Raw genomic sequence first — 12,253 nt, 5'->3', positions numbered from 1 at the left:
TATTTATTCAAAAAAAAAAACACAAAAATCTGAAAAATGGAGAGAGCAGCACACCAACTAAATTGAAGCTAACCACTGAAGCAATATTATTTATAATAATTTTTTTATTGCTTTGATCAATGTTGGAATATTTATTAAAAACAAAAACAATTTTACCAATTCTTGCACCGGTGTCTGTTCCTACAGGTGAACACCTTCCAGATTTCTTCAAAATACTAAATATCAAACACAACAATAACGTATATAAGTTTTTACAAAATATTTTTTTGTATATATATTTAAAAAACATCATAGTATTAGAAATGTTATTTATGATCAACATTTTTGACAATGACTTTGCACCTCTATTCTCTTCAAAAATGTTTGCCAGGTTGGTGTTGAAATTGAAATTAAACCTTTTTCAGTCGTATGGCATCACAGCGATGCCCTCTTTAACCATATTTTATAGTGAGGGTAGTGACGTACGCCCTGTATAAATTTCCTGATTTGTTTTGTAGCTATGCTGCCCTCTATATAATCGTTTGAGATTGACGTAAGAGTATTTCTGAAGTCTTTCCCAATATTCAGACAAATAAAATGGCTGCGCCCAGTAAAAACCCAACATTTAGATGATGTATTTCTCGGTTTCGGGTACAGCCCAGGCAATGGTAATGGGACAGACTGGAAAGTTTCTGTGGCGGGCTAAAGATTGATTACTGTTGTATATAAGCTGACCCAAAATTCCAGGTTTAAAACCATATGCTTAATTTAAAGTTTAATATACACCAGTATTTGCAGTAAAAGACTAATTCTCTACAAACATTCCACTAAGAATTGAAGATTGTAAAGAGAAACTTACCTGATTTGAGGCTCTGGTCGATCCCTGCCATCACTTCTTCCTTTTGACTGGCAAGTGCTGAAGTTCAATGGTGGTGTGACATTTGACATAAGTTGTCCTCCAACATTTTTAAGAACAGCCCCTTGGTCTTGCTGACCGATAAGTAAACCTGATTCAGAAAGCGATGCTCCAACATTAAAGGCTTCAAGGGTTGATTTTGAGAGACTCTGCTCATGAGGGAAACACTCTGGATTAACATACTTGCAGACATCAGTTTCAACCATCACCAGTGGTTCTGTCTGTTGACGATTTGTATCTTTTGGAGGATGAAGTTGATTAGACCCATCACCATGTCCAAACAGTGGACCTAAAACATCTGATGTTTTAGGATGGTAAGGTTGATGCTGAGGGTGCATGCCGTGTACCACTGGTTGAACTTGTGGATGGTAATACTGCATGTCACAATGGCCATCACCTCCACTTCTTGGGTGAGGCCACAGATTATCATCATGTATTCTCCTATCAATCCCTTCAGGTATTTTAGGGTACACAATACGGTTTAATCTTTGCTTGCTTTTCAGTACGTCAGCAAATGTAGGTGGCTCCACTGGTAAAAAATGTCTGTCATGTGCGTGTGGTGCTACAAATGGGTGTCCTGTCGGCCTTTCTATACCATGATGTTCTGGAGGGGAGTTTCTTGGAACAAAAATATGTGCATTAGGGTTCATGTTGACAATTTCATCAGCAGGTTCCTCTTTCTGCGGCCAAACAGAATGTTGTGGTGGTGAGGTCCACTTGTCAATCTCAACACTTCTGGGTTGTTCAGATATCTTTGGTTTCTTCACAATAGATTTACCATTTTTGTCTTCATTTTTATGAATATCTTCAAGACTTTTCTTCTTTTTCTCATTCTGTTTCTTTGCCTTATCAGATTTCTTAGCTTTTTCTTTGGGTTTTTCAATCTCATTCAGGATTCCTTCAAGGAATGGTTGTGGAGAGGCTCTTTGTGAACCCTTTGTTTGCTCTTCAGTGTTATCTTGCATTGTCTGCTTGGAGTGCGGATGTTTTTTGTCAGTGTTTTCTAGCATCACCTGCTTTATATCTGTATTTTTTTCAATGGGTTCTGGTGCAGTCTGCTTACTACGTTCATCTATTGTTTGTTGTGCAAATCGAAAATCTCTGCAAATTATTGGATCCTATTGATGAATGAAAATAAATTAAGCAACAGTATTATATATTTTGTGATCAAGGACAGAGATAGAATTCTGCTGTGTCCCTGCACACATGATTTAAATAACGATTATCTTTGTCAGCTCCATAAACAGTATATTCATTTTCATAGCAGACTAGAAAGAAGTTGTTGGGGGCACAATTATGAATTTATCACATATTTAGAACATTGATTACCATATGAGAGACTATAATTCAACAATACTTGCAGATATACATTTCTATTGAAGTACACTACATTTTCTGATCAATGATAATCAAAATTCCTGATTACAAGTGAGCTGTGAGGTAACTTAAAATAGATGTATCTTAAAAAATTTAATTTACCTTTTTCTTGTTTTTCAGCTCAATGACTGTAATAGAAAATAAAAATGTCAAAAAATATGGATGCTAAGGTAACCCAGAACTTCATATAAATATGTTATGAATGAACAATATTAGTTATAACAATTATTTTAATAATAAAGTAATAATTGTCCTTATAATAATTACAATATCAATAACAGTTATAATAACAATATTTAATACAAATCAATACATCATCATCTTCATTCTTTTTGAAAGTCAATTTGACACCTGATTTGTAAATAATAGCTGAATATTAAATAGTTGACATATGAATTGCAAATAATAATCATGTTCTGATTTGTACCTTAGACGGTTGTCTTTTGTGATTTTGTGGGGTTTATACAAAATAAACATATGGCTCCAACTCAAGCTTTTCGAAAAATAGTTGATCAAATAAATCACAACTACACAGGTAAACATTTGGAACTGAAAACTAAAGAATGAAATTATGATGTAATATTTTAAACATCAAATAAAATAAGTCAGTCTCAATAATATGTAAACTACAGATTCCTGACCTTTTTTGTTCAATTGCTCCTTGATATCAACACCAGGATCCTCCCTTAAGCTCACATCCACTAGCATTGTGGGAATTTCACCTTCCTTGTGGATCACCTTAATGACAGTAGAATCAAGTGTCTTGTCCTTAGTGATGCCACTGAAATGCCAGCGCACATCATATGGGAGATCCTCCTCCAACTCCTCAAACAGACAGCACTTTACAGCCTACAAATTAGATGCACTTCATTTAGGAATACTGTACTTGTGCCTTTGATCATTCAATTTGGAATTGGCGCCTTATAAATGTTTGAGTATTATTATTTTATGAAAATTCAATTTTTATGAAAACAAAAAAAAAATGTTTTCTTTATTGTACATAATGTGCAATAAGACATTTATTTATATATTTGGTGAAAATATACAGTTACATTAGTGATACAATAATACAGATGATAATAAGAGATCAACAATAATTTTGACCAATACACATACAACTGTTAGTGAAAAATGCATGTAGAAAAATGTTAATTTCACCTACATATGCAGGTGGAAAATGATCACTGACTTGTTGTATTCTAATACTTAACCTGTATTGGGATGGTCCAAAACTCTTGCTTTAACTCTTTAATGTTGCCAAATGGTACCTCACTGTTGTGTGCATAATCTAACCAACGTACTACCGCAGTTTTCTAAGATAAAGTAATCAAAGGTCTTGTAAAGCAGCACAACAGATGATGCATTAGTGATGAAGGTGTTGATCATAAATTTCTACCATTCATAAAAATAATAATAATATAGTACTACAGTACATTTCAACATGCCAAGAAGTTGTGGAATGAACCTTAACTATGTTTAACCAAAAAAGTTAAATTGTTAAATAGTTACAGCTCATTCCTCACCTTCTTGGCGTGCATTTTTCTTTCCCTTATACAAATAATTGGCTGTGTGCAATGTAAGAACTGATGATGGTAGTAGCACTGCCGAAACATGTTTTGTTGGGGTCATTAAAGCCCACATTATACGTAATTAAATATGGGCTTTGCCTATGATGAAGATACAAACTGTTGTGTTGTTAAAATTATTAGCTGTCTGCTGTTAAATTTCCTTTAGTACTGTATATAAAATATAATCAATAAAAAGACTTAAAGACATAATATTAAAAATGTTTTTAAAAATGAATAAAATAATAATGGATTAGCATGAACAATATGTAACCATTGGGTATTAAATGAATTAGTTCCTTTTTAAACTTTCTGTATTAAATTGCATTACAATAATTCTTTCCATGCGAGCTTAATGTACCAAAATTGGAGAATGTTCTATTCCCAAGTACTTACTCAATGTGTGGCATCAAGTTTTATTTTTACCACCCATGATTGAAGCGTTACCTTATCTAGTTTTACTTTCTCCACTCTAGCGCGATACCATCGGTTGTCCTCATAACGTGCACAGCACCAGCTCCCCTCTTGTACATTAAATACATTAGTGGCAGCATTTAACAACAGATGTTCTCTAAATCAGACACATGGTTAATATAAAACAATTAAAATACTATCAATAAAATAATCAATAATGTTTTGTATTAAAATACAGCTTGCCATATACAGAGAGTTTCATAAAATTATCAAACACACACATAAATATCATCATCATAAATAATAGCATAATCACTTTAGTACAAAATTTTTTTTATTTAATTTATAATCATTATCTGTAATTCTTTTGTGTACCTTATCTTTCTAGCCAATTCATTCAGTTCCTCAGTCATTTCCATGCTGAAGTCTCTGCTTGCCCAGAAAATGCTCTGCCCATCCATTCGACTTTCAACAAACAATGATAACTTGTGTCCAGGCTGTTCTTGGATATGCTTATCTGCTCCAGAAAGCCCAGCATCACTGGATTCTACCGGTGTTGTTAGTAGCTTAATACTGGCAGCAAAATCAAGAGGCTTGCCCAGCACACAGGTGAGAGGAAGTAGTGTACTTGTATACAACTGTTGGAAGTGCTTAGTGTCAAATGTACGCATCTGTAATAATAATACAACTTTTACCTTCACTATTATTATTAGTATAAAGTTGATTAAAAAATGTACTTATTTTATACGTACTTTATCCTTTTTAAAATATTTTTTCAGAGAATTCTAGGGTGTAAGTTTGTGCTTTGCGAGAAACTTATGTACAAATATTACTTTTTATCTAAAAATTATTTTAAAAAGATTTTAAATGTCTGATTTAAGAAAAAGTTATTTTGTTAGTTTACCCACTTTTTCTTTCCACCCAAGAGCATAAGTGGTTACCTGGTAGGGTTAAATGTCAATGCACGATTTACAGTATGTGCAACACTATGGAATTCCACAGAGTTGTAGAATAAAGTTTGATAATTAAAACCTTTATATAAAGTTATGCAAATAATGTACCTTCTCTTGCATCCTTTTAATTATATCAAGTGATATAGTGCCATCACTATTCAGAGCTGCATTCACTTCACCTTTGATCTATAAACAAAATAAAATATTTTTAGTTTCTCTACAAAGAACTACGAATCCCAACACGATGGCGTGTATTTCAATACTTGGAGTATGTATTATACTGTACTTTCTTATCAGAGATAAATTTGTCTTTGGCAATCAATAACTTCATAAAAATCTTAAAGTACTGTTTGTTTGTAATATTTTTGCACTCCAATACATCAACAAACAATTAATAAAAAAGGAAAAAACAAAATTCAGTAAACAGAATAAAAAGAGAAAGGAATGCAGGGAATAGCTCTATAAGCCCTGAGTCTTGATTCTTTAGGGGTCCCCAACAAAAAAGACAAAACAAGATCATAATACAGTACTACTGTGATGGTGTACAATGCAGTGTAAGAAGTTGTGATTGGGTTAATTCAAGTGTAAGAACTACTGTTATGGTGTGCCATCCAGTAAAAGAAGTTCTGTGATGGTGTACAATCCAAGTGTAAGAACTATTGTGATGGTGTGCCATCCAGTGTAAGAAGTTATGTAATGGTGTGATACCAAGTGTAAGATGCACTGTGACGAGGGATATCGGAATACTGGTTGAGGGATATCGGAATAAGACTTGGTGTTGATGTGATCATCTGAGTTTCTGTCCTGTAATTTGATTTAATGTACTGTCTACTGTTTTGATATATCCATGTTTAAATTTGATTTAATGTTGATGTGATCAATTTAGTTTACATTTCTTTTTACTCGTTTTTACATGTAATCGTGTAATTTCGCTTTTTAATGTACTGTTTTAATGACCCCTACCAGGGCAATGTAAATAATGTGCAATTTAGATTCGTCTACAATACATTATACTGCCTTCTGTTTCCCCGTTATTTATTTATTCACTTACTCATTTATTTTTTATGGTAATTTTGTAGTTTTTATGATATAATCCTAATTTTAACTTTTTTGCTTGAATTTTTTATATTGAATATTATATTGAATAAAATCCATAATGAATGAAAAATCCATGAATGAATGAATGAACTGTGATGATGTGCCATCCAGTGTTAGAAGTTCTGTGATGGTGTGCCAAGTGTAAGAAATACTGTGATGATGTGTCATCCAGTGTAAGATGTACTGTGATGGTGTGCCATCCAGTGTAAGACATATTGTGATGGGTTTACCATCCAGTGTAAGATGTACTGTGATGGTGTGCCATCCAGTGTAAGACATATTGTGATGGGTTTACCATCCAGTGTAAGATGTACTGTGATGGTGTGCCATCCAGTGTAAGATGTACTGTGATGGTGTGCCATCCAGTATAAAACGTATTGTGATGGGTTTACCATCCAGTGTTAGAAGTTCTGTGATGGTGTGCCAAGTGTAAGAAGTTCTGTGATGGTGTGCCATCCAGTGTAAGATGTACTGTGATGGTGTGCCATCCAGTGTAAGATGTACTGTGATGGTGTGCCATCCAGTGTAAGATGTTTTGTGATGGGTTTACCATCCAGTGTTAGAAGTTCTGTGATGGTGTGCCAAGTGTAAGAAATACTGTGATGATGTGTCATCCAGTGTAAGATGTACTGTGATGGTGTGCCATCCAGTGTAAGACGTACTGTGAATGTGTAGAATCCAATGTATGAAATACTGTGATGGTGTGCCATCCAGTGTAAGAATTAATATTTCTAATTAAAAATTGGGTCAAATGCTTATAAAGATTGTAAGTGGTATTTAAATCTACAATGATATTAAAGCCTGTTTCACCAACCTGATCATGTTCTTTGATTGACTCTTGGATAACCTTCTCGCATTCCTCATACTTTATTACTTTCTCTTTAGCAGCCTCTTTCACCTGCTTGGCTAGATCCTCTTCAAATGTTTTAAGGGATTGGTGGACTTCTGTTACAGCTTTGTGGATCTGCAGAATTTTGGCCTCTTCTCTGAGGACAAAAATTCCATTTACAGAATGTTTATAATAAAAAAAAAATAGTATATATAAACTTCACTGTGCTCTAGATAAAAAGTTTGTACAGTTAAAAACAATGCACAAACAGAATAAATTCTTGGAAACAGAAATAGTGTAAACCACGAGAGAGAACACAACTCTATTTCTTTGTCAGTTCATATGTTTTTAGATTTTAGAATAGACAGATTGACTAATAAAGAACCTATAGGACTTATACTAAACTTACATTAAATTTAACTACACTATAGGAAAATATGTATCATATAAAGGAATCCATGGCAAAATATAATGTCCAAAAGCTGTAGGTTGTCATTTTTGCACTCTACCCAACAACTTTATTGGATGGACTAGTGAAAAATACAAAAGCACATGCATTGCTTCTAAACTTTATGCAGACATCAAAAATCAACAATTACAGTACATTATTGCAATGACTTTCATAACTCAAAATTTATGATACATTGAAGAATTGATATGCAAAGAATCTCTCCAGTGGTAGCTACACTCCAGTTTGGGAGGAAAATAAGGATAGAATCATTCTTACTGTTCTTGAAGATCAGTCTTGATAAACTTCATCTCTAAAAGACTGGCTTCCAAGTAATCTTTTTCCCTGAATAAAACAATTTACTCTTTTGAATTAGTAGACAATGAACAAGCATCCATATGGTATGAATGAGGCTTCAATGAGGTTAAAAAATAATCTGCACTTTTTTTAAATTGATCTACAGTCATTTTGTGGTGCTTTTATTCCAAATGAGTGCTCTGGAGGGGGGGGGGGTTTATTCAAAGCAGGGCATTTATTCAAATAAATATAGTATGTTAATTATTAGCTTACAATTGAAAATTCGAATGCGACAAATTTTGTTTATGCCAATCAATGATGTATACAACATTGTTCTTATCATAGACCATTAAAATTAGCTGTGTAATAAATTTATGGATTTTTGTATTAATTCTTTATGGTTTTTTTCCTCATTAATGACAACTGTAAGTTGTAGTACGACCAGCAATGGAACAATGTTTATTCTACCTAGTCTGTAATACTTAAAATATATACTGTACTTTTTAAAATAGATTTGTCAATTATGAATTGGTTTTTAATACTTACAACTTGAAATGCTGTAGTTGATCTGTTAATTGGCATATTGATTGCTGTGAAATAAAAAAATGTTATTTAATCTAAAAACAAGGCATGGATACAATGTAAAAAATTCCCATCATGTTCAAGTTATACAACCTATCATAGACATACTGTAGACATAGACATCACTTTATTTATCCAAAAGTTTGGAAATTACATGCACCCATCTGCCCAGCTAACTGCCTCAATTTTCAGGGTTGTTTGTGAATATTGGTAATGTTATCCATCAAAATAACGATTCACCTTGATAGCTATTGACCTGACACAGTGGTTCTGTAGAAATCCTTGATGTATTAGTTGGTTACATTCCTCACAAAGTGGCAAGAAGGCATCTAAAAGTCAAAAATCAAAAAATAAAAATAATATTAAAGAAAAATAAATAATATTAAATAAGTAATAAAAATTAAAAAAAATAAAAGTAATATTCAATAAAATTAAATAATATTAAATAAGTAATAAAAATCTAAATTAAAAATTAAAAAAAAAGTAATATTATCTTCTAATTACAGTAAATTGTTGCTACATCTATTTAATATTCATTCTTTAACCTGAATTAACTAGTTTAACATTTGAAGATTAAAAAATACTGTATTTATTTGAATGAACACCAGGGCGTTTATTGTTGAAAAGGGTTTTGAGGGGGTATATATTCAAGGGAGGCATTTATTTTTTTGGTGTAAAATGGATACATATATATACTCAAATAACGCCCTTTAATTTCACTGCAAGTGTGGAACTACTGTACAACACATAATTAACTGACAGTAAATGTAATTCTACTGGAATAGAACATTCAACAAATGTGTTGAGAATTAATTTGCTCTCATTCGGCGACTTTTTATTATTTATACCTGGTTTAGCAAACCCGCCCGTCCACCAATAATGACTTCAAATGAAAATTAAATTTCATTTCTGGTCAATTAGTGCACCTGTAAGTTTGCAAAACAAGGGATAAAAAGACTCGCCTTTGTTTTGGTTACAGACATGGGGCAGGGGTGGGATGGCATCTATTCCAAATGAGGCTCTGGAGGAGGCGCTTATTCGAATACGGTATCTGAAGGAAGAAATATTGCACGCCAATGCTCTACTGTATGTAATTGTAATATGACATGTGCACCAATTGGCATTTTGTAAATAGTAGGCCCTGCTGACAGTGACCGTTTTACTGCGCACTAATGTAATGAAATACAGACAATACATCACGGCAACTAAACATGTTTACGTATCATAACAAATAAACTAAATTCATTTATAACAACTTCTATTCTAGAGAGATAAACAGTCATTAGCGGCCTAGGCAGTACACTAGGAAAATGAGTCGCAAACAAGACAGCTAACAGACAGGGCACTCACTGGATCACAAGATCACAGGTGGACATAGTCCGATCCTACGAAAACATAAGGATCAAAACAATAAGAAAAATAAATAGCATTATCAAACCTTTTCCCTGCCCTCCAACACAGTTTAAACAGTCGACAACTGCAGATCGTGTTATGCACCTAGCACAAAGCGTTTCTTCTGTCATTTTTATGATAATATTACGACTTCTAAATCAAACTGAGCGCGAACATTCCTTGACAGAACAACTTGTCAAAAAATGTGCTTTTTGGTGGTGGCCTTTAAAAACGCCCTCAGGTGGTAAGAGCATCTTGTAACTTTTACTTGGCACGCAGTACACAGTTGTACGGAGACCCTAAAGGGACATGGTTAGAAAAAATATTTAATTATTTCGAGGGAACGAAATAATATTTCGTTCCCTCGAAATGATTTCGTTCCCTCGAAATAATATTTCTTTGGAACGAAGTATTATTTCGTTCCCTCGAAATAATTAAATATTTTTTCTAACCATGTCAATTTAGGGGCTCCGTACAGTTGTTATCTTCGCGATTTTTAATAAAAAGAATGAAATATTGAATCAATAGGCCTATCCCTAATTCTATAGTGTACACCAGGAGTGACCATGTTTCATGATATTCAATTCTTGTCGCGATGGTCATTTCAAGAGTTGAGTTTATAATGGAAACGGATTCAATGTTACACAGTTGTCTTGGACATTTTCGCTGTCACTTGTAAAAATTACAGTAAAAGTAAACTTGATATATTCAAGATAAAATTGTGATTCCCGACTTGCGTTCAATTGTGCAGTGAGTAAATATATATACATAATAACAGAGTTCTATAGTAGTTAGTTAAAAACGATGAACCTTGTCATGCAACATTTTTTTTAACGAAAATCATATAGGGCCTATATCTTGGTATCTTTATTTCAAAATTATTATTATTATCATTGCATTTTTTTTAAAGTGACATTAAAAAAGGCAAGCATTATCGGAACTATTTACTTGGAAGCGTAACTTGATGGTTTAAATCACTGCCAGAAGGGAAGTATGTCTTCTTCGGACTGGCATGGAGCGGATCCAGAGATGTCCGAAAGGGGGACCGAAAGTGGGGCCGATCGAGAACACCACCCATGGGTTTAATAAACTCAGAGGCGTTTTGTGAGATCATTTTTTGTTTTTCTTTCTTTCTTCTTTCTTTCTTTTTGTTTTTTTTTTACTTTCCAAAAGAGGAGGAGGGGCGGGCCCTCTAAATCCACCCTGCTTGGTTCACCTTCGTGTTTACACAGAATAAATTAAATCCAATCCCATTTTAGGCCTACATGATAGCCTATTCAAACATGGTACGGCACCTGCCTTGAACAGAAACAAATGGAAACAAATTATTGTGAAAAGCGTAATGCCGAAAGACGGAACACGTTAGAAGAAGATACATCCAAACGTCAGATTGGGTATTTGGCCTACAAGTTTCAAAACATTTAAGGCTCCTTTGTTCTCTATGATTAACTTCTCCGTCTAGCAAAACTACATTTCACATTGTATGCACAATTGTCACGTTTTAGTTTACTAAATTAAGAGATCTCGAAATTTCACTGGATGATCAGATATTTGAACATGGGGGTATAAAAATTGTATTTATATTTATATTTGCTAGTGGAAGTTGAATGAAATAAAATAAAGTGTGAGAATTCAATTTCATTCTGTCTGAAGATTAGATTAAATCATATTAACTCGTGCCAGGTATCACTGTCCGGCGGGCATCAGCCATAGGCCTACCTCTATGATTTGACCATGTCAGGATCAGGCAACATTATGTGAATAACGAAAAATTATTTGTTCAAGGGGAAAAATTTTCGAGAGTTTGAACGTGTCCTTTTCCTTCCAAAAAATTAATGCATGTTTATGTACATTGTAGGCCTACATTTTGCATTCCTTTTCTATATTTTGAGGCACAAGGGTGTATATTAAAGAGGGAACTTTTTGGGTAATTCCTTTACACGACAGACGTGCACACAACACCTTCAATCAAAAATGAAGTATCATCCTGAGGGTTAGGAATTGCAGTTTATGTAGAGGTTGTGAGAAGATTTATAATCCAACGATTGGAAGTCATCACATCCACCAGAAGCCTCAATTGTATATCATACAAAATACAGCAAATGACAGTTACACATGGCCAGCGGAACCGGGGGGCCGGGGGCCCGCCCCGGTATAAGAGACAGGTCTTGAGATTTTTGTGTGACCGGAAAAAAATTCTAGACCTACCTTTTCAGGACCCGTGAGCTGATTTTTTTTTTTTTTTTTTATGTTATAATCAGAAAATTAGAATTTTGAAGAACATAAAAGTCATTAAAACACACTTCAAATGTCGGGTAAGCTCATTCCCGCTTTCTACGAATTAAAATTTTTGGGATTTATCGATTCATGGAAAAAAAGAATACGCATGCAACTACTCATTTA

General features: G+C 33.7%; 1 protein-coding gene across 2 annotated transcripts in view; it reads right to left on the bottom strand.

Moving 5' to 3' along the window:
- LOC117119830 overlaps positions 1 to 10,082 on the bottom strand; it is a 19,090-nt gene extending 9,008 nt beyond the window's left edge. For both annotated transcript variants that reach the window (XM_033264778.1, XM_033264779.1), the window contains exons 1-13: positions 9,897 to 10,082; positions 8,699 to 8,787; positions 8,423 to 8,466; positions 7,859 to 7,924; positions 7,117 to 7,288; positions 5,313 to 5,390; positions 4,627 to 4,922; positions 4,285 to 4,408; positions 3,484 to 3,585; positions 2,914 to 3,121; positions 2,375 to 2,400; positions 839 to 2,013; positions 157 to 215 (exon numbers count right to left, since the gene is read on the bottom strand). In XM_033264778.1, the coding sequence (XP_033120669.1) occupies positions 157 to 215; positions 839 to 2,013; positions 2,375 to 2,400; positions 2,914 to 3,121; positions 3,484 to 3,585; positions 4,285 to 4,408; positions 4,627 to 4,922; positions 5,313 to 5,390; positions 7,117 to 7,288; positions 7,859 to 7,924; positions 8,423 to 8,466; positions 8,699 to 8,787; positions 9,897 to 9,981 (2,524 nt within the window). In that variant the 5' untranslated portion in view covers positions 9,982 to 10,082. The remainder of the gene's footprint in view (positions 1 to 156; positions 216 to 838; positions 2,014 to 2,374; positions 2,401 to 2,913; positions 3,122 to 3,483; positions 3,586 to 4,284; positions 4,409 to 4,626; positions 4,923 to 5,312; positions 5,391 to 7,116; positions 7,289 to 7,858; positions 7,925 to 8,422; positions 8,467 to 8,698; positions 8,788 to 9,896) is intronic.
- Positions 10,083 to 12,253: the final 2,171 nt, after the last annotated feature.

The sequence above is a fragment of the Anneissia japonica genome, unplaced genomic scaffold (genome assembly GCF_011630105.1).
Source record: "Anneissia japonica isolate Jap-2015-1 unplaced genomic scaffold, ASM1163010v1 scaffold724_len3256291_cov202, whole genome shotgun sequence".
NCBI lineage: Eukaryota > Metazoa > Echinodermata > Crinoidea > Comatulida > Comatulidae > Anneissia > Anneissia japonica.
This window is presented reverse-complemented; position numbering and strand designations above follow the sequence as displayed.